Source organism: Pieris rapae, chromosome 5 (genome assembly GCF_905147795.1).
Source record: "Pieris rapae chromosome 5, ilPieRapa1.1, whole genome shotgun sequence".
In the NCBI taxonomy this organism is placed as follows: domain Eukaryota; kingdom Metazoa; phylum Arthropoda; class Insecta; order Lepidoptera; family Pieridae; genus Pieris; species Pieris rapae.
This window is the reverse complement of record NC_059513.1, coordinates 6,434,631-6,453,080: the sequence shown is the minus strand read 5'-3', so window position 1 is coordinate 6,453,080 and position 18,450 is coordinate 6,434,631. Positions and strand designations below refer to the sequence as shown.

The 18,450-nt window shown below is 32.3% G+C and overlaps 4 protein-coding genes across 5 annotated transcripts; 2 read left to right on the top strand and 2 right to left on the bottom strand.

Annotated features, from left to right (window-relative positions):
- Positions 1 to 1,909: 1,909 nt before the first annotated feature.
- On the bottom strand, positions 1,910 to 7,456 carry LOC111003999 (microfibrillar-associated protein 1). The gene is made up of 9 exons (XM_022274797.2): positions 7,259 to 7,456; positions 6,947 to 7,134; positions 5,935 to 6,146; positions 5,498 to 5,610; positions 4,917 to 5,098; positions 4,101 to 4,225; positions 3,423 to 3,566; positions 2,706 to 2,802; positions 1,910 to 2,176 (listed from the first exon to the last, which is right to left on the bottom strand). Exons 1-9 carry the CDS (start codon positions 7,335 to 7,337, stop codon positions 1,991 to 1,993), a joined length of 1,326 nt encoding a protein of 441 aa, XP_022130489.2. The 5' UTR covers positions 7,338 to 7,456; the 3' UTR covers positions 1,910 to 1,990.
- Positions 7,457 to 7,542: 86 nt separating this feature from the next.
- Positions 7,543 to 9,387, top strand: LOC111004000 (beta-ureidopropionase-like). 2 transcript variants are annotated; one of them, XM_022274799.2, is made up of 2 exons: positions 7,543 to 7,689; positions 8,047 to 9,387. In XM_022274799.2, exon 2 carries the CDS (start codon positions 8,070 to 8,072, stop codon positions 9,234 to 9,236), a length of 1,167 nt encoding a protein of 388 aa, XP_022130491.2. In that variant the 5' UTR covers positions 7,543 to 7,689; positions 8,047 to 8,069; the 3' UTR covers positions 9,237 to 9,387. The 2 variants fall into 2 exon arrangements, with proteins under 2 accessions (XP_022130491.2, XP_022130492.2); XM_022274800.2 differs by having other exon boundaries at positions 7,671 to 7,791.
- A 111-nt stretch (positions 9,388 to 9,498) lies between these two features.
- LOC111004002 (eukaryotic translation initiation factor 2 subunit 2) lies at positions 9,499 to 11,043 on the bottom strand. The gene has a single exon (XM_022274801.2). It carries the CDS (start codon positions 10,948 to 10,950, stop codon positions 10,009 to 10,011), a length of 942 nt encoding a protein of 313 aa, XP_022130493.1. The 5' UTR covers positions 10,951 to 11,043; the 3' UTR covers positions 9,499 to 10,008.
- A 1,465-nt stretch (positions 11,044 to 12,508) lies between these two features.
- Positions 12,509 to 16,125, top strand: LOC111003987 (28S ribosomal protein S30, mitochondrial). The gene is made up of 5 exons (XM_022274782.2): positions 12,509 to 13,115; positions 13,182 to 13,311; positions 13,471 to 13,612; positions 14,264 to 14,419; positions 15,300 to 16,125. The coding sequence occupies exons 1-5, from the start codon at positions 12,673 to 12,675 to the stop codon at positions 16,067 to 16,069; spliced, it is 1,641 nt and encodes a 546-aa protein (XP_022130474.2). The 5' UTR covers positions 12,509 to 12,672; the 3' UTR covers positions 16,070 to 16,125.
- The last annotated feature ends 2,325 nt before the right edge of the window (positions 16,126 to 18,450 follow it).

Here is an 18,450-nt window from a genome sequence, read left to right as displayed (position 1 = left end):
ATAAAACTATGTTTCCTATGCTTCCAGATACTTTAGTCTTGGTCTAAAAATATTCATAGTATCATTTTCACAGTGACTTCTTTATTTTATCACTGCAGATAATAATTTTTATCTTGCCTTGATAAACTTAAATTAGTCATTTTAAGTACTAAAGTTCTTCTATAACTTTACAGAGTTGATCAATCTTTAAATCCTTCCGCCTGGATGGGATTCTAATTTGCATTTTTATGTCAGTTTTGTACTTGTATTATCTAAAATTCTTTTGTCCTTATCTCACTAGGGTTTAATGATGTCCTCTGTTCAGATAAGTACTTTTGACTGACTCAGCAACGGCCCTGGTTTCAATGATGGAAAAATAATGTTTTCCATTTGCGACTATGACTTGCCACATCGGCAAATACCTTGCTACTTTTTGTTAAGTAACTAACACTGACATAGCAACGTAGACAGATTTGTTACGAATCCATTCACGAAATGTGGATCTAACGAAATAAACAAGCTTTTTCAATTTATTGTTTATATAAGGCATAAACTTAATACAATCAAAGAGCACAATGTTTTATTTAATACGGAGAAATTACTTGATGTATTCAAATTAGAAAAATATTATCTTTAGAAACATAATTTAATCGGTTCGCTTGTACTTTATAAATATTGATGTGATGACTAATCAAATACGATAAAGATACCGATAATAGCTTTACTCTACAACATAATTTACCATTCATTAACCAATATTTTCGGACAAAAATTCGACTCCGATTCAATTTTTCGTGTTTGCTTTTATAAGTGTAGTTGAAAATTAGGATTATTTATGGAGTGAGAGTATAAGTGGAACTACCACTAGAAACGATTGTTTAAATTTCTTAAACAAAATTAAACTCAGTTTTTGTATTTAAAAATTGAAGTGTATTGACGTTGTATCAATGAAAAGAACAAGGGCGACGGTCGCTAAATTTGCTTCAGAAAGCAATTCAATCGACTACACGAGCAGCGGAGGGCCAACAAAAGCCTAGATAAGTTATTAGAATAACTTATCTAGGCTTTTGTCAGGACATACAACCGTTCTTCAATGATTAACATGAATCGTGCACAGAGCAATTCTAGAAGTTGTCGCAGGGCATTTAAATACCTTACACTCAAACTTAACCTAAATACAAAAACCTATTTAGTAACAAAGCTTATCTTAGGAATCCCTTTGTAATATCACAATCATAATGGACTAATAAATCCGGACGCATCTAAGAACAGATCCCATTTCCCCTTTAAACAAAATCTGCCAGGGTCCCATATACTACGATATACCCTATAAGATATACGTTCTGAGATAGATTTTTCAAACTTTCTACTTAACACATAGCATAAAAATTACGCTAGCCGAATTGGATTTAGATTCTACAGAGGCCTTCATAATTTAATTTTAAATCTACACTAATATTATAAAGAGGAAAACTTTGTTTGTTTGTAATAAACATAAACTACTGGACCGATTTTAAAAATTCTTTCACCATTCGAAAGCTACATTATCCACGAGTAATATAGGCTATATTTAATTTTGAACAAAAATAGGGTTCCGTAAGATATTAGGGTTTTTCGGACACAATGTGTAAAAAATCAACCAAAAAATAAAAAAGGGGGTATCATAGGAAAATGTTCCATGTTGGCATGTACTAAAAAGGTAGGCTAGGCATTAAGGAGAAACGAAGTTCGCGGAAGCAGCTAGTTTAATATATTTTGGCATGACTCCGAGGTTCCAAAAACTAACACAGACAAACTTATAACAACTCTCAGCCACACTCACACACATCTGTTGCGGCATACTTAGGTCTTATGATAGATGAATTTTGTCACGATCATTAACTGTCAGGAATAAAGCCATTACTATAACTATTAAATAAATAAAACAGCATTTATCTTAGAATATAATTTTTATTGAACACATCTTATAAATGTAACCTAAGTAAGCACACTTTTATCTCAAATTTGATGACTATGTAGTATGCTTTCTTCTAGCAGAAGGCTTCTCAAAGATCTGTTTCAATCCTCCTCTGAAGTTGGCCAGTCTAGCCGCAGAACCCTCATTGCTCCATGCAGAATCAAATTCTGTTGTGTCTTGGTCGACCAAGTGAGTGTATTTTGTGCGACCAGAACGTCCAAATTTCTTCACTTGCATCACCTGATATAATTTAAAAAGTTAATTATTAATTATGATCATGAATTGATTACAATGATATATATATATATATATATAATTATATATTAATTATGGATTTTATTTTTATATACCCCTATAAAATTTAGATCTTTCAAATGTTAAATAATCGTTTTATTAAATTTAAAAAAAAAACTTATTATTTCTACCATATGTCATCCCTTTGAAGGTATTGCCATAATATAACAAAATATTCTATTGCACAAATTGTTCTATATATACTATTTCTATTGATTATTGATTTTAAACCTTTTACGACCACAATTTTCTTTACTTGTAATTATATATTTTTTGTTTCCAAATAATATAAAACCAACATATGTGAACAATAAAATATGTATAATTATCATATTTTATCACTTTTGAAAAAACATTGTACCGTTTTAATGAACCGCTAACGTGTCCCTGATTTTTATATATAATGATCACGGGAAATTATTAGTGGATTAAGTAAAATTAACTGAGAATAAATCATTACTAAATTAAAATATACCTTTGGTAGAACAGTCTTGTCAAAGTGATCGTCCAATGTCGCACCAGAAAAATCTTGTTTGAACACTTCTTCTTCTTTATCCAAATAGAAAGCACCCCTGGAAAGAATATGTGGGCATAAGTCTACTTTGATACTAAACGAACCAGGAATTTTTTAACCCGAAGGTTCATATCATATCGCTTTAAAACAAAAGGCTGATATTTATTCCATAATGACAAGCAGAAGAGCTATATTACTATCAACTACTTTTTATTTAGAAAAAAAAAATTCTTCAAATATTTTTTTTTAAAGTTTAAAAAGGTCATCATCACCTAAATCGGGGAGTATTGTTTGCATTTTGTAGCCATCGCTCAAGCCTGAGTACTACATAACACTGTCTTCTAGGTTTGTGTTACATGATTAATATGATAAACAAAAAAACAAAAATAATTTATTTATGTAACATAACTTATGAACGTCAAAAAAAGAAATAAATATTAAATGCTTCTAATTTTACATTTAATGCCAGTTCTCAAATCAAGGGCGTAGAACGGAAGAGAAGAACTGGCAATAAACTCTCCGCCACTCTTTTAATCCCGAATTTTTCATTTACACAATGTTTATACGGAGCTGCACCATGTTCCATATGACATCTTGAGTAAAGAGGTATAAACAGAATACAATAATACACCACATTTTTTTGTATTGCGTATTAGTTTTTTTTTGACAAAAACTTACCGGTGATAATACTTCTGTAAGAACTTGTATTTCCCTTTCACAGACTTGTTAGTTACGACTTTTGGATTGAGCCGTTGTTCCGCGCGTCGCTCTTCCTCTGTCATATTTCGCATACGCTCGATGTGCATCAACTCTTTCTCGACACTGAAATAATTGTATGTAGCTTAAAAATAAACAAGTCTTGGAGTTGTAGCGACATCTACAATCAGCACGATGACGTCATAACCTGGATGGCACTAACAAATTTCAGACCGCTAAGGTTCTTGAACTCCTAACTTAGCCACAGGAACTCTAACTCCTAGGGGAGACCTTCAGAGGGAACTGACTCCGAATGTAAATTGCTTTTGCTTATAAAACGAATGCGGAAGATGCCATCAAGCGACGTGGATAAAATTTGTAGTTATTACTCAAATATCGGCTCATGCGGTGATGGAATTATGTATTTGGTTAAACAAATACTTCATCAGAAACATCTCAATTGTAAACTTCAAAAAAAGTAAGAACTCATAGTGACACGACGTGCATTCGTAGAGAAAGAGAATCAGCCATTTGAGTTTAAAAATCAGGTCGCTCGCAATTTCGATAAAAAAATATGGTACGAAAAGCTAATAATTCATGTAGAACTAATTAATTATTTATCGGAAGAATTGTTTTTTAATAATTTCTTTGAATACTTACGCTTCACGTTCTTCTTTATCACGTTTGATGCGTTTCATTTCACGCAATTTCCAAGCTTCGTATTCTAGTTCGTCATTTTCATCGTCCGTGCACACGTCTTCTATATTCGCTTCTTTAGCCTCCGCCTTAAAATGTATTAATTTAAGTTTATATTTTAATAAGTTTGTCTTGATGTACACACTATATTTGATTGGAAACGTATTGTTGTTTTGGTTATTATATTTTTTGTTGTCGGTGACTCTAGTGAAGATGCTCTGAATTTATACATTTGTGGTCCGATATTATTAACTTTTCTAGGAATTTCATATTATTAGTAATTAGTGAAAGCTTACGTTTTAAACTATACCGAGTGAGCAAAAATATTTAAGCTATGTATATGCTTATCTATTATCAAAAATACTGCCAATATATTGTATTTGCTTGGTTGTACCGTCTCTATTGTTACACTAACTTCGTCAACATTGCAATATATGTACAAACATCCATAAATTGTCCAAAACTAACAACCTTTGACGATTACTTGATCAGTTTTTACTACAAAACACGCGACACATATCAATTTACATTGAATATTATTTAACAATGTCATTAACCGTAAATAAACTACACGACGATTTGGTTTCTCTGAAGTCGTTTAAAAGCAAAACATGTCATCAAAATATCAAAAGAAAAATAGAACATTCCAAACAAATAACAAGAAAGAATTAAAAGAAATGATAAGGTAATTAATTAATATTATTTGATTGGTGTGATTATCTGCGAGTATTGAAACAATATATAAATATAACAAAAAAAACTTTCAAAATGTTTACAAACCTGCGTATTTCGCTGCTCCGCGCGTATTGTCTCTTCCACAAGTTTGAGTGCCTCCCGTCTCCTTTCCTCTTTCTCTCTTCGCGCCTCTACTTCTTCTTTCTTTTGAACCTTTACTTTTCTCTCTCTTTCTGCTACCGTCATACGATCTGACGCCCTTACAAACACTGGTTTGACTCGTGGTCCTGTTCATAATATACAGACAAAACGTTAACACTAATGTTTTTAAACATTTACTATCCATGCGTCCTATAAGACCGGCAACGCACTCGCGTTCCTCCTGGCAGATAACATCGCCAGTCACGTTTAGTACCCTGCTTTACAAAAAGCCATTGTAATATGTCTACAAGTACACAAATGATAACAATGATTCATCTGATTTAATAACCAGTGGGTTTGGCACAAACAAGGAACTTAAGCATTCATTGGAATTGAACTGAAGCTCTGACACCCATTATTTGAATACGTACCATTTTTAGAAAAGACGATACATTCATGCTCTCGTAAACTGAAATATTGACGTATACAAATAGTTAACGAAACTTTTTCTGTGCTAAGGGTTCTCAAATTGAAGAAATACTTACCAGTTTCCTCTTCACTATCTGTGTACTCAGTGTCTGAGGACCCACTTTCCTCCTTGTCACCTTCCAACATTTCTTCTTCTTCATCTCTGCCAAGAGCTTCATTCTCCGCTTCCCTACGATTGGAATATCCAAACACCAAGGTCAACAATAATTTTTAGTGAGAATATTTGCAACGTTAATTAAACATACAAAAAGAAATCCATAATAAACTGCCGGGATTCAAACACGCTACCTCAGCGTGGAGAGTTGCACTTTTGCGTGAAGGAAGAAGATTAAGATCAAAAACAACACAAAAGTCACACAAAACATTTAGATATGATACCATGTGGCAAACCTGTAATACCGATATTTACTCCCCTTTCATTTGGATTTTATTTTATGGCAATCAACATATTAGATCAAGAAAGTTAAATTAAAAGAGGTCAGCAAACAAATACCTGGCAGCCAGTTTAGCCCTAACTGCTTGGCGACGTCTCTCAATCTCTTCTTCATCAAGGTCATCTTCACTTTCTGAACTGTGCTTCGCCTCATCACTTGACTCCGGTTCTGGTTCGTCAGGTTCAGCATCAATTACTTCTGGCTTATGCTCTGAGCGACGTGGAGGTGACTTTATTGCCTGACGTAGACGACGCAATCGGGGATCATCTACCTGGAAATCCAAATTTCTTTTTATGTTTCTAACTTTACCTCTTTTTCTAAAATATCTATTTTTTTTGTAATTTATCGCTAAGTTGCTACACTACATTATACTGTATACATACATACATAGAAATTAAGTTTCACTTTATTTCTGCAAATTCTAAGTATTCAATTTCATTTTCATTATTCAAAATTGTAATAATGATTACTTAATGTAATAATGATTTTTATACCCAACTAATTTCAAATAATGTAATGTTAATACTGCAGCTGATATCTATTTTTTTCCGAGAATGTATTTCAAGTAAAGCTAGGCAATAGGAGATTTTTTTACATAAATTTGTTACATAAACTTGAATAACAAAGTATGAGGATAATGGAAGACTGAATGGAGAATAATTGTATACAGTGTGTAGCAGAGTGTGTTTTGGTATAGCTTGAAACTTCTAGGATAAGGTGTGCTTTTACAAAATATTAGAATATAAGTATGTCAGACAAAGTGTAAATCAAAAATATAGCAAACTATCAGTATGGTAAATGTTAATTGTAGTCACTAGTGTAAGTGCAGAGGATTATATCTACACTTAATAAATTCCTGTAACATAAAAGTTTTATATTTTATAAAGTAACTTAGCTTAGTTTTCTATTGTATTAGTATTAAGTTACTATAAAAATAGTAAATAAGGAAATAACTAAAACTTTTTTGTAGTTAACAATAATACTTATACTATAGAGACAGCAGCATGCATAATATATTTTATAATAATAATTATTATTATTATTATGATAAAATATTTATGGTTTACATACTTCATTTTCAGAATCACTTTTTTCATCCTTTCCAGCAACTTGAGCAAGTTGATGTTTCCTATCAGGTCTCTGCTGTTCTATGAAGTCTTCTGTGTCTGATTCATCAGATGAAGACACTCCTTGAGCATAATCAGGCTTTTTCCCTGATATATATCTTTGTACTTTCACCTTTTGCATAGATATTTCACCTTAAACACAAAATCATTTAATTTCATTGTATAGTTGATACAAGAGCCAATATGTAATTTAACTATTACAAAAGTGTATAGGATAGAGAAATTTAACTGAAGGGGTGAAAGGGGTATCTCATACCTTTTTCATTTCGAATTGGGACTGCGCCAGCGGTACTCTGAATACCTGTTGGCTGTGCTGGTAAAACATTAGTAGACATCGTTAATTGTGAAGCTTGATTATAAATATATAAACAAATTTAAAAATTGAATTCTAAATTGTACTTATTTCATCAAACTTTTAAAACTAATAATTGCTTTATATACATTTCGTTTTTTAACCATTTATTTACAGCACATAATAACATAGAAATTAGAAAATAATTATTAAAAACTGCATTATGACAAACTGAAATTAAGATGAGAACAATGATTGACATTTGACATCTGTATTCTATAGTGACAGATGCGGTAGTAATATGTTTTTAATTAGTGGTACTAGTGTGGTTTATTCTGCATTTTTCTGATTTCCAAAGTCCAATATATCTGTGATAATTTCCATATCAAGCAGAGGTAACATCATTTGAATTATTTGTTTTTTTTTATTTACGAATGTTAAATGTATAAATAAAAATACTGTTAATTTGTGATAATATCATTGATGATTTAATTATTGTAAGTCTTTTAAATCTTTTTTGACAATTTTAACAACCTTTTATTTTTAAATTGCTTATCTTAGTATATATTATAAAGCTGACCTCGTAACATTAAAATCTAAAGTCTGAGTAATTGATAACAAAAATGGATTAATTATTTATATATTACTCACAAGTTACAATATTGATCACAGTATTGATCGCTATTTACAAAATATATTCCAACATAGCGCATGTTGACTAGCAGGAATCAATTTTTTTTCTTTAATTTCAGGCTATATTTAATTTTTAATAAAAATGGATTCCACAGAAAGACAGAATATCAAAAGCATTGATGAAATTATTGCAACATCTTTAAACAATGAAGAATTGCAAGAGTTTAACAGAATTTTTTATGGACGAGTAGATCAACATCCTCTTCCCTTAAATGAATCTAGTAAGAAATTGGCTGCTTCAAACCATTTTGAAATTTTGGCATATGATTTTCCAGCTCATACAGAGGAAACAAGATCTCCTAGAAAAATAAGAATTGGTGTTATACAGCATTCAATTGCAATTTCCACGAATAAACCTATAAAGCAACAAAGGGAGGCAATATTCAATAAAGTTTCAAAATTAATAGACGCAGCTGGTGAAGAAGGTGTTAATGTTTTATGTTTACAGGAAGCTTGGAGCATGCCATTTGCATTTTGCACCCGTGAAAAGATTCCCTGGTGTGAGTTTGCTGAAAATGTTACAGATGGTGTTAGCACACAGTTTCTCAAACTTTTTGCTATTAAGTATAACATGGTTATTATATCACCCATTCTGGAAAGAGATGAGGTGCGAGGAGATCTTATTTGGAATACTGCTGTTGTTATAAATGAAAAGGGTTTAGTAATGGGTAGCCACAGAAAGAATCATATCCCTAGAGTAGGTGACTTTAATGAATCAACATATTATTTTGAAGGGAACACAGGCCATCCTGTCTTTGAAACAAAATATGGAAAAATTGCTATTAATATTTGTTATGGAAGGCACCATCCCTTAAACTGGTTAATGTTTGGACTTAATGGTGCTGAAGTAGTCTTTAATCCATCTGCTACAGTTTCAGGCTTAAGTGAACATCTCTGGGCAATTGAAGCAAGAAATGCTGCTATAGCTAACAGTTATTTTACATGTGCTGTAAACAGAGTTGGAACAGAAACTTTTCCAAATGAATTTACATCTGGAGATGGAAAAAAAGCTCATAATGATTTTGGTCATTTTTATGGATCCAGCTATGTGACAGCACCTGATGGTACTAGAACTCCTAGCTTGTCCAGAACCATGGATGGTCTATTAATTTCACAGATTGACTTGAATATGTGTCGGCAAATAAAGGACAAATGGGGATTTGCTATGACACAGCGATTAGACATGTACGCTAGAAGTTTGTCTAATTATGTTGAAGGCAAAGAACTACAATTAGTAAAAGATAAATAAATGTTTAGTGTTGATAACTATTGTTGCATATGTAAAGTTATTTAAGAAATACTGTTTATATACCAAAATATTTTTATTACTGTTTTCTATTAAAATAATTATAGCTGCACACTTTAAAATATATTTGTTCATCAATTAATGTGTTATTTGATTTAATGTTTTTTTTTCACTTGAACACCAAAACTATTTTGTCTCCATAATTTTATGCTTATTAAGTGATTATAGATTATTCAATAGGGTTTGGAAATAAAACATCATTTGAAAAACATTGTGTACCAATGAGAATATTACAGAAGAACTATACATTATTTAAGTTACAATGGGGTACATTCAGGCTTTCATTTAACAATTTTCAAATATCAAGTAAAGCAATATTCAGTAGCAATGGATGGTTAGACTGATAAAGATTCATATAAACATATTGCCTTTATACTTCTATTACCTTTTTAAACAAATTTCTTGATCATAAATTAACTAATATACTGAAAACAATACATATATTTATAAATTAACAAAGTAGGAGACAAGCATATTAAAAAGTATATCTAATAAATTACACATTGTACTATGCCCTAGTTAACAACATAAAGTGATTGTATCTTAGTTTAAAAAATGTAAAGAACACATACTAAAGCACCAAGAGTCATACATGATGGGTTAGTAAAAATACATTTTGCTATACAGTATTTTAGACAGTCAAATTAATAGAAATCCACTGTATGTACCCCAAATCCTGGATTTAAAATTTTTATTATTACTATGTACTAATACTCTATGCAGTCTTTGCACGAATTGCTGCTCTCTTGCCAGTAACAGCCTGGAAACCAGATTTTATACTAGCAACAGAGCAACGGGATCCACAAGTTTCACATTGAAGGAAGAAAAGTCGAGTATCTTTTTGAAGGATTGTATCAGGTGAGCGACATGTATGGCAAGTAACATATTCCTTAATATATCGACGCAGGACATTCTCAATTTGTTTTTGCTGAAAACGTCCTTTAATAATTAGCTGGCTGTTACCATCCACAGAGCCACTTGTTCCTAACTCTGCCAGCAGAAAGTCTAACAAATGCTTAGGCTGTCTATGCAATGTTTTACATATTTCTGTGAAATTAGCAAATGATGTTTTCTTTGTTCCAATTCTAACTACCTGCGGTGGACGCATTATGAACTTTTGTTTTTTACCAGAAACCATGCTGGGGTTCTTTTCTCGCATGATATCAAAGACTCTCTCAAGAAGTTCATCATAAGTGTAATCACGATCGCTACCATGCCATTCCCCATTTTGGTCCTCTTCTCTCTCAGGGTCTTCTCCAGCTTTGACATCTTCTTCACCAACAATCTCATCTAAATTTCTCTTCTTTTTCTTTTTCTTTGTTCGTGTGAAATCTATATCCAGATCTAAATCATCTATAAGCTCCTCGTCTTGATGTTCAGGCTCCTCTGCAGGTAGTTTTTCATCTTTTGCTTCAGGTAAAGCATTGTCTAATTCATCTAGATTAAAGAAAGTCTTCTTTTTCTTCTTCTTCTTCTTTCCGAAATTATCTAAGTCCAAGCTATCGTCTTCTGGTACGTCGACGTCACCCGTTTCAGCAGGAACGTCTGCACTCGTGGTTTCACTCAGCTCACCGGCCATCGCTGCTTCCATATCAAAACCAGTCTTCTTTTTCTTCTTCTTCTTTAAAGACGGATCAAAAATCATATCGTCATCCATGATTTTCAACAATCTTTTGCCAATTACAAATAAAACTTGGTTAGGATTAGTTTGGTTTGGCAGGTGGTTCTGAAAATGACAAAATGTTGCATCAGCATCACAGATTTAGTATAATGCACAGACTTGATATGACCCAAAACTATGGATTCGTAATGTATGTAGAAATTCGGAAAGTAAATAATCTGTATGAAAGTTTGAAAGATAGAATAGAACCGCTAATAATCGGTTGGTATTTTCCACTAGATTTAAGAGTTTCTCAATCGAGTTAGGTTAGTAAAGGGGGAGAGAATATTTGGGGTTTAGGGGAAATTTCTAAAACATGCCAAGTACAGTTATTTGCTATTTAAAAAAAATTACCGTCACGTTTTTTGGTTACGCGTGACATTTTTCCGTTACGGGCCATTGTTTTTTTGTCCCTGCCACGGTCGAAGCCCTTAATAACAAAAATGTATAATAACGATAACAAACGATAGTAATAATCTTAGTAGTAAAATGAAATAATTGTACCTATGTGCAAAGTTGCATATTATACATCATCAAGAAGTTTCTCTTGTTACGAGTGTACACTAGAACACGCTCACATTTTTTTTGTATTTGAAGGTTTTCGATCATTCTTTTGTACTTAAATAATTTATACTAAGGCTTTTGTTGTTCTTGGTTTGGCATAGTGTATTCTAATGGTCAGATCCAGATTTCGTGGCCACATGTGTCTTAAACATGATGATGGGGATATATATAATTGAATTGGTTACCTCATAACTTTCGATTGGGTGAACCAACTATGATGATTGGTCTAGTTTTGACAATTTGAAGGTGGTTTAGTTTTTTTATTAAATATATACAATTCCTATTTGTGACTATTATATTTGGTCGAATTTGTGCTAAAAAAATGTACAGATTTAATTTACCAGAAAGTAATAATGAACATTTAAAAAAAAACATCGTTTTATTCACTTTTACCTAAACTGCCCTCTTCATTTCACTCGTAAAAAAGTACGGAGATCTACGAACTTTTCCTATAAAATTACATATTACTAAATCACGTAATTTTCTAACGTAATTTTCAAAATCCGAGTTGGCAATACTATAAATATAAAACTGCACTACTGAAGGACTCTGTATCCATGGTTATGAAATAAATTATAAAAAAAAATAAAAAAACTGCACTATTGCCTGCACCCTGCAAGAAAGGGGAAAACAAACAGTAGACTTTGATATTATATCTAATTTTATAATTCAGGTCCTTATAATATGATGATCATCATCATTTAATGAAATGTAATTTATCCCAAATGGGAAAGGACTTTATACTTGCACGGATTTAACCAAACGACGACAAAACTAATAATACATTTGATACCACTTGATAACGATTTCGATTTGACATAACTTAAAAGTTGAAACATGGATTTGAAAAGAAATTGAAATTTACGAAAGACAAATGAACCTAACATATAATTAATGGAAAATTCTACGAAAGACTAGGCGGTATGGTCGAAAGACTAAAGCCTGCGCCATGGGCGAAAAAAATATATCTTATTAATTTTGAGGTTATATCATTAAAGATACATACTTAGTACATAGACTACATACAACAAAATCTTCCTAGTTACGATAAATCAATTACAGAAAAATATTTATTTATTGTATTTATGTAGAACCTTCAAAATCGTTGATTATGATTTAATTTAAATAGTGTAATTATATAATAAAAATATCGAGATGCTTTCTGTTAGAGGACAGAGAGTTTTTACCAAAGCAAAAAAATTAACTTTACGTAGGTATGCCCAAGTCGCCTTAACGGAGGAAAATGAGTATACCGAAACCCCAAACTATCCTCAAATTCAAGACATGTCTTTACAAGCAAGAAAATTACGAAAAAGACAAGCAGTATATGAAAAAATTAAAAAGATTGACACAGTTGAAGAAAAGCAAATTGCTCTAAATATGCCTCGTTATTATGGATGGCCATGTATTATGTTAAGAGACGATCGCTTCCCATACAGTGCTTTGCCTCTTGTACAGTTCTATACAAGAACTCATTTTAAATCAATTGAAACCCTTCCTACAGCATACAGTGAGACTTCAGAATTAGCAGACTCAATTGTTAATGAAATAAAATCTCAAGTTGAAGACTGTATTGTTATGGAAAACATCAGTATAAGGTAAGGATTACTTTTTATTTATTTAAAATAATGATCTACTTATTATGAATATTGTTTTTGAAATAGGAGGAGTGATGATTACCTGTTGAAAGAGTCACAAAAAGAAGACAACCTAGCAAAAAATATTGTAAGACAAATAAACAGGATTATAACTAACAATGCTGCAGATAAAGTGCCTCACATATTACCATCACAGGTAAATTCCTTGTTTATGTTCTTGTGCATAAATTAGTTTAGGGTTATGTAGGTAGCTTAATGTCTTTGAAAAAATTTGATCAGCCGTACATATAAGCCTATAATAAAGCCCTAAGCTATATAATTTTTTTCTGTCTAAGATATTATTACATAATTTCAGATTGATTATGATCCAAGACATGAAGCATTTTGGTTTATGGGAGGTTCTAACGTTCCAGATAATGTTGTGAATTGGAGAAAACAATATGCTCCCCTAAAAGATAGATTGTATGAACCAATTGACCGGCCTGTACAATATAAAGGTAGATAGAGTTAGTGATAATCATGTAACTAAAATCAATTAAATTTTAAAATACATTTTAGACATAGAAGCTTTGGTTGTGGCAGAGAAAGAATACATCTATTTTGGACCACATAAACAATACCTTTTTAACAGACTGTATGGGACTATTCCTACTTCCCTCTATATAAAATTAAATAAAGAAATAATGTTGAGTACATCCAACCTTATTTGGCTGGGAGGGATACAATGAATTACTAACCAAAAGTTACTTACAGTTGGCCTACTATGTACTAAAAGATTGTAGTGTGTTGCAAGACCTCAGTTCCTATCTCCAATGTCAAAGATACGGCACCTACTGAAAGCTGTCCCGGATTCTATTGCCATATTTATATGTTCGCAAAGTGAATTCATAGTACACATAACGATATTGTGTTATTATGTGTTCCATTTTAGTTTTTTCTCAACATTATCTTATAAGTAAGGATAATGTATGTATTTCTGTAAATAAATAAATATTCTCTTGCCAAAGCATAGACATCGCTTACATTTAAAAGAATATTAGAAATTTGTCTTTACTTTATTTTTTATAAAGATTGTTTTGGAACAACATTCATGTGACATACATTATGTTTATTTATTTTATTGACTAAAAAAATATTTTGTTTTTCAGGAACACCAATTTTAACAGTTAGAAATCACCTACCATTGAAGCCATTTGTTCCATACAGTGAGGCCACAAACCCTGAATTTAAGGTTGAAAAGTTTTCTTACTTTCCTGAGAGTGTTGGTTATACTGTAGAGTTTAGACATGGAACAAACATACCAGGTATGTTGCTGTTATTATGATCAAGTTATTACTTGATCATTCAAGTAATAAATTCAATTCATTATCAATATTTTTATATGTATTCCAAATAGTTTTATTCAAATTTAAATATATTACCTCAATTTTATTAAGATTATTTTATTATCTGTTATGCAAATTGCTAAACAATTTTTGGTCACAACAAAACAATAAAGAAACCAGAGGAACGACTGCCGAAAAACCTTATCAGTACTTACATAGGAAGGCATAGGCATGGAATATAATTTAAAAACATATTTTTATTATATTATATATATTTTTATTTATAGCCAATTTAAATTAATTTATTGAACACTTTTTAACACTCATTCATTTAAGAAAAGGTAAAAAGCTGTAATCACAAATATTTTTAAAATAGGTATAATTCTATTAATAAAATTTATTTCGGTTGGTTAGGTTAGGTTAGGATGGCTATGGAACTCTCTAAAAACAGGAAACATCTTATCCATTCTGAATAGTTCAGCCTTTTTTCATTTTTGACTGCAAGAATGGCGCGGCGTAAGCAACAAATCAATCAAAAATACTTATTTTTCGTAAAAAGCAAAAGCATCAAGTTTTGTCGTACGTTTTTCGTTTTCTTGCGTCGATGTGTAGGTTAATATAGGCTGATTTTGCAAGACGATCGAGATCTTCATAAAGTTTTTATAGAAATTGCTACTGTGTCAAAAAAAATATCTCTGACTATTATATATATAAAAAAATATATATATAAAATAAATATAATAAAAAGTCATATTATATATTATATAATATGACTTTTTATTTATGTAGGTAAATCTGATGCAAATAATATTTTTAGTAAAAATAAGGTTACAAGTTTTTGACATTAAACCTGTTTTAGGATTTTGGCCAGGTGATATAGATGAGTTTGGACTACTCTCATTTCATGGTAGAGGACACATTTTAAATCGAAAGGAATCATATGGTCCACAAGATAATTTAGAGGCCTTACATTGCCAAGCTATGTTAGCCAGCTTCGGTTGGTTATTAGCTCAGGCTAACTACCAAGGATTTACATCATACAATGACATAACATACCCATTATCCACTCAAACAGTTATTACCAATGGACACTTTATATCACTCTATGCATACCAACTAAATACAATAACCATGAATATTGATATGATTGACAAAAATTTGAAACACAACATTTGTTTTGGAACTGCACCAATGAAATTATTTGAAACTATTGAAAATAGTCAAGTAAAAGGCCTTAATCAAGATGTTTTAAAAATGCTAGTTCAGTTTTATCTAAATACGCCAGAAGCACGTGAACATGAAATGAAGCCCTATCTTGGTAAGGATACACAGGTTGTAGCTGATATAGAAGATGATAATAGACGTTGTTGGCTTGAAGATAGATATAAACATTTAGTTTCTAATCGTCCCAAACATAATTTACTACCAGAGGTATATCTTTGGGAAGACATTTACAAAATTAAACACAAAACGCGTTTCTTCGAAGCTAAAAGAAGGCCATTTGAATTAGGTGTGAATCCATACAAACGCAGACTAGATGAACATCTGCCACCGTATATACCCAAAGTTTTGAGGCCATATCCAAGAGCTAGAAAGAAGTTTGAAACCACATACTATCCTGAAGTGTGAAGTCTCTAGTATAAGAATATTAAATGAATGTAGAGAATAAAATATGTAACTATAAAGTTGATTGGTTTTAATTTTAGATATAAATGTAATTTAAAAGAGTAGATATGCATTTTCCTGGAAACAAGAGAAACAATCTTTCAATGATTAATAAGCATGGAAACAATAAGTTTTATTTTTAATGCAAACATTGATTCTATTATTATATATTTGATATATACTTAATCTAAGACTTATATGTTTGTAACTGGTTTTTTTCTTATGCAACTAGGGGGAAAACAGGCCTACAGGACGACTAACAAGTGCGGTCATCGTTGCCCATGGACATTTGAGGGATCTTCCCTATACACTTTCTTTAAACATATCGTCGTTCTCCTAGGGAAAACCCAAACTTGGGAGTATAATCACACAGCTTGCTAGTTCGCAAAAGAAATACTTGTAATGCAGGCCGTCATCAAAGTGATGCTGATGAAATTTTGAATTAATACGGCTCATACGGTATTGGAACAAGGCAGAAGGGAACAAATAAACAATTATTATTAACTATTTAGAACACTATAGTACGATGCAGAATACGTAAGAGTCACATTGTCTCTGCGTAGAGACAATTAAGCCGATTATTAATATTGAAAATGTGTCAAGCCCTTCGCTGAATTTGGTCAAAAGAATGAAGCTGGTATTTGGAAGCACCGGCCCAGAAATGTAAGCAGTATTTCATATCAGGTTGCACTTGAGCTTAGTTGAACTGCATAATATGTTGTACCTCAATATAATGCTGCTTAGCCCCACCCAAAACACCTAGCTTTTTGGAATCCCGTTTGGCTTGGCCGTTCTTTCAAGAACATTGCAGAAAGCTTGCATAATTAGACTTCTTGCGATATGCCTACTCCAATATACTCCTATACTGCTACAGTTTGAAGTACGAAGGAGAGCACCTTCAAATGGAGAGAAAACGAATAAAGCTGTGTCTTTGTAGGGTTACCTAAACTTAACATATTGCTTCTATCCCACACAGAAACCTTCTCCATTATCGTCTTTTCTATCTATCTATCGTCATTCTCCATTGTCTCGTAATTTGGGTTTGTTAAGGCTCTTGTCGATGTTTAACAGGTCATTCATTTGCAGAACGGACAGGGTAGGCGAGAGATCAAGTCCTTGCGGAACGCCTGCATTTATGGTCTAACATTAGATCACACTCCGTCTTCTAGTTGACTTTAATGTCCTACAAGTAAATCTGTTAAACATCGGGTAAACCGTATGACGGTAGTTTTGCACAAAGAAGTGCACCATACAAAACTCTATCAAAGGCTTTAGCTATATCCAAGCTAGCGACCAATCCTTCTCCCTTACTCTCTAACACAGCTTCGGTCCACATGTCGAGTTAGATAGGCAAGATGATCACCAGTACAACGACCTTGGTGAAAGCTGTTAGTGGTAACGATCACATCGACGATCGCAAGAGCTTTTTTTTTTATAGAACAGGTGAGCCTCCTGCCCATTTGCCCCTATTCTATAAAGAAAATGGGGTGTGGCTGTGTCGTGGACACGGCCGTGTGTTGTACGTGAATACGTTTTTTTCATTTACTGCCTTACTGGCTACAATGACCGCAGAAACCATAGACGACATACATCACACTTATGTCCGAATGGATTATTGACAAACTGCCTTCATAATCGACGATCGTGCAAAATCAATGCATATAGAAGTTATTTCATTATCCACTTGCATAATTTCAACCGGCCCAGCTGCTGGACTGCATGTACTGGCACCGTCATGATTATTTTATGGATAAACTTTCCAATATGACCCGTCGATTTGAATGCTCAAATTTTTTTTGTAGATAGTACTTACCATATTGGAAAGTTTAACCACTTTTGGCGCGAGCTGACTATTGAAACTTAAACGAACCTCGTAGCTTTTCCAAGTCAAAAGTTATACTAACTACTTAGTGGAATTTTTGATACGCAGCAAAATCATCTCAAACTGGCGGCGCTTCCCCCTCCCCCGCGCGCGATGCGTCGCAGTCTTTACTTGGCGAAATGAATTCTTTGATTCTTTAGCTATTTAATGGTGTTATTGAATTTAGAATGAAGATGATAGATATGAATCTGCAGCATCAAATTGTATTCCCCGATTTTGTTATCATTGGTTTTTTGATCAATGGAAGAAAATTCCCACTATGGAAGCAATTATAAAGACGTATTTACGTAAAAAAAAGCTGCCACTTGATAATAGACCACATTAGCTTGAAAATATAGAAGTGATTGCGATAGGTCTGTAGCGGCCATCGTTTTTAGCAATGGGTGAACGTGTGCAGTATTTCATGAACTTGGAACTAATAGTTAAAAGAGCCGTGTAAGTATCGGAGTCAACTCGTAAGCAC

Excerpts from the sequence above, each read along its gene's own strand:
- LOC111003999 (XM_022274797.2), bottom strand. The coding sequence starts at position 7,337 with ATGTCTACTAATGTTTTACCAGCACAGCCAACAGGTATTCAGAGTACC. Across the intron at positions 5,611-5,934 it reads AGGGCTAAACTGGCTGCCAG|GGAAGCGGAGAATGAAGCTC; the intron begins GTATTTGTTTGC and ends TTCCAATCGTAG. Across the intron at positions 2,177-2,705 it reads ACAAGACTGTTCTACCAAAG|GTGATGCAAGTGAAGAAATT; the intron begins GTATATTTTAAT and ends AAATTATATCAG.
- LOC111004000 (XM_022274799.2), top strand. The coding sequence starts at position 8,070 with ATGGATTCCACAGAAAGACAGAATATCAAAAGCATTGATGAAATTATT.
- LOC111004002 (XM_022274801.2), bottom strand. The coding sequence starts at position 10,950 with ATGGATGACGATATGATTTTTGATCCGTCTTTAAAGAAGAAGAAGAAA.
- LOC111003987 (XM_022274782.2), top strand. The coding sequence starts at position 12,673 with ATGCTTTCTGTTAGAGGACAGAGAGTTTTTACCAAAGCAAAAAAATTA. Across the intron at positions 13,116-13,181 it reads ATGGAAAACATCAGTATAAG|GAGGAGTGATGATTACCTGT; the intron begins GTAAGGATTACT and ends TTTTTGAAATAG. Across the intron at positions 13,613-14,263 it reads CCGGCCTGTACAATATAAAG|GAACACCAATTTTAACAGTT; the intron begins GTAGATAGAGTT and ends TTTGTTTTTCAG.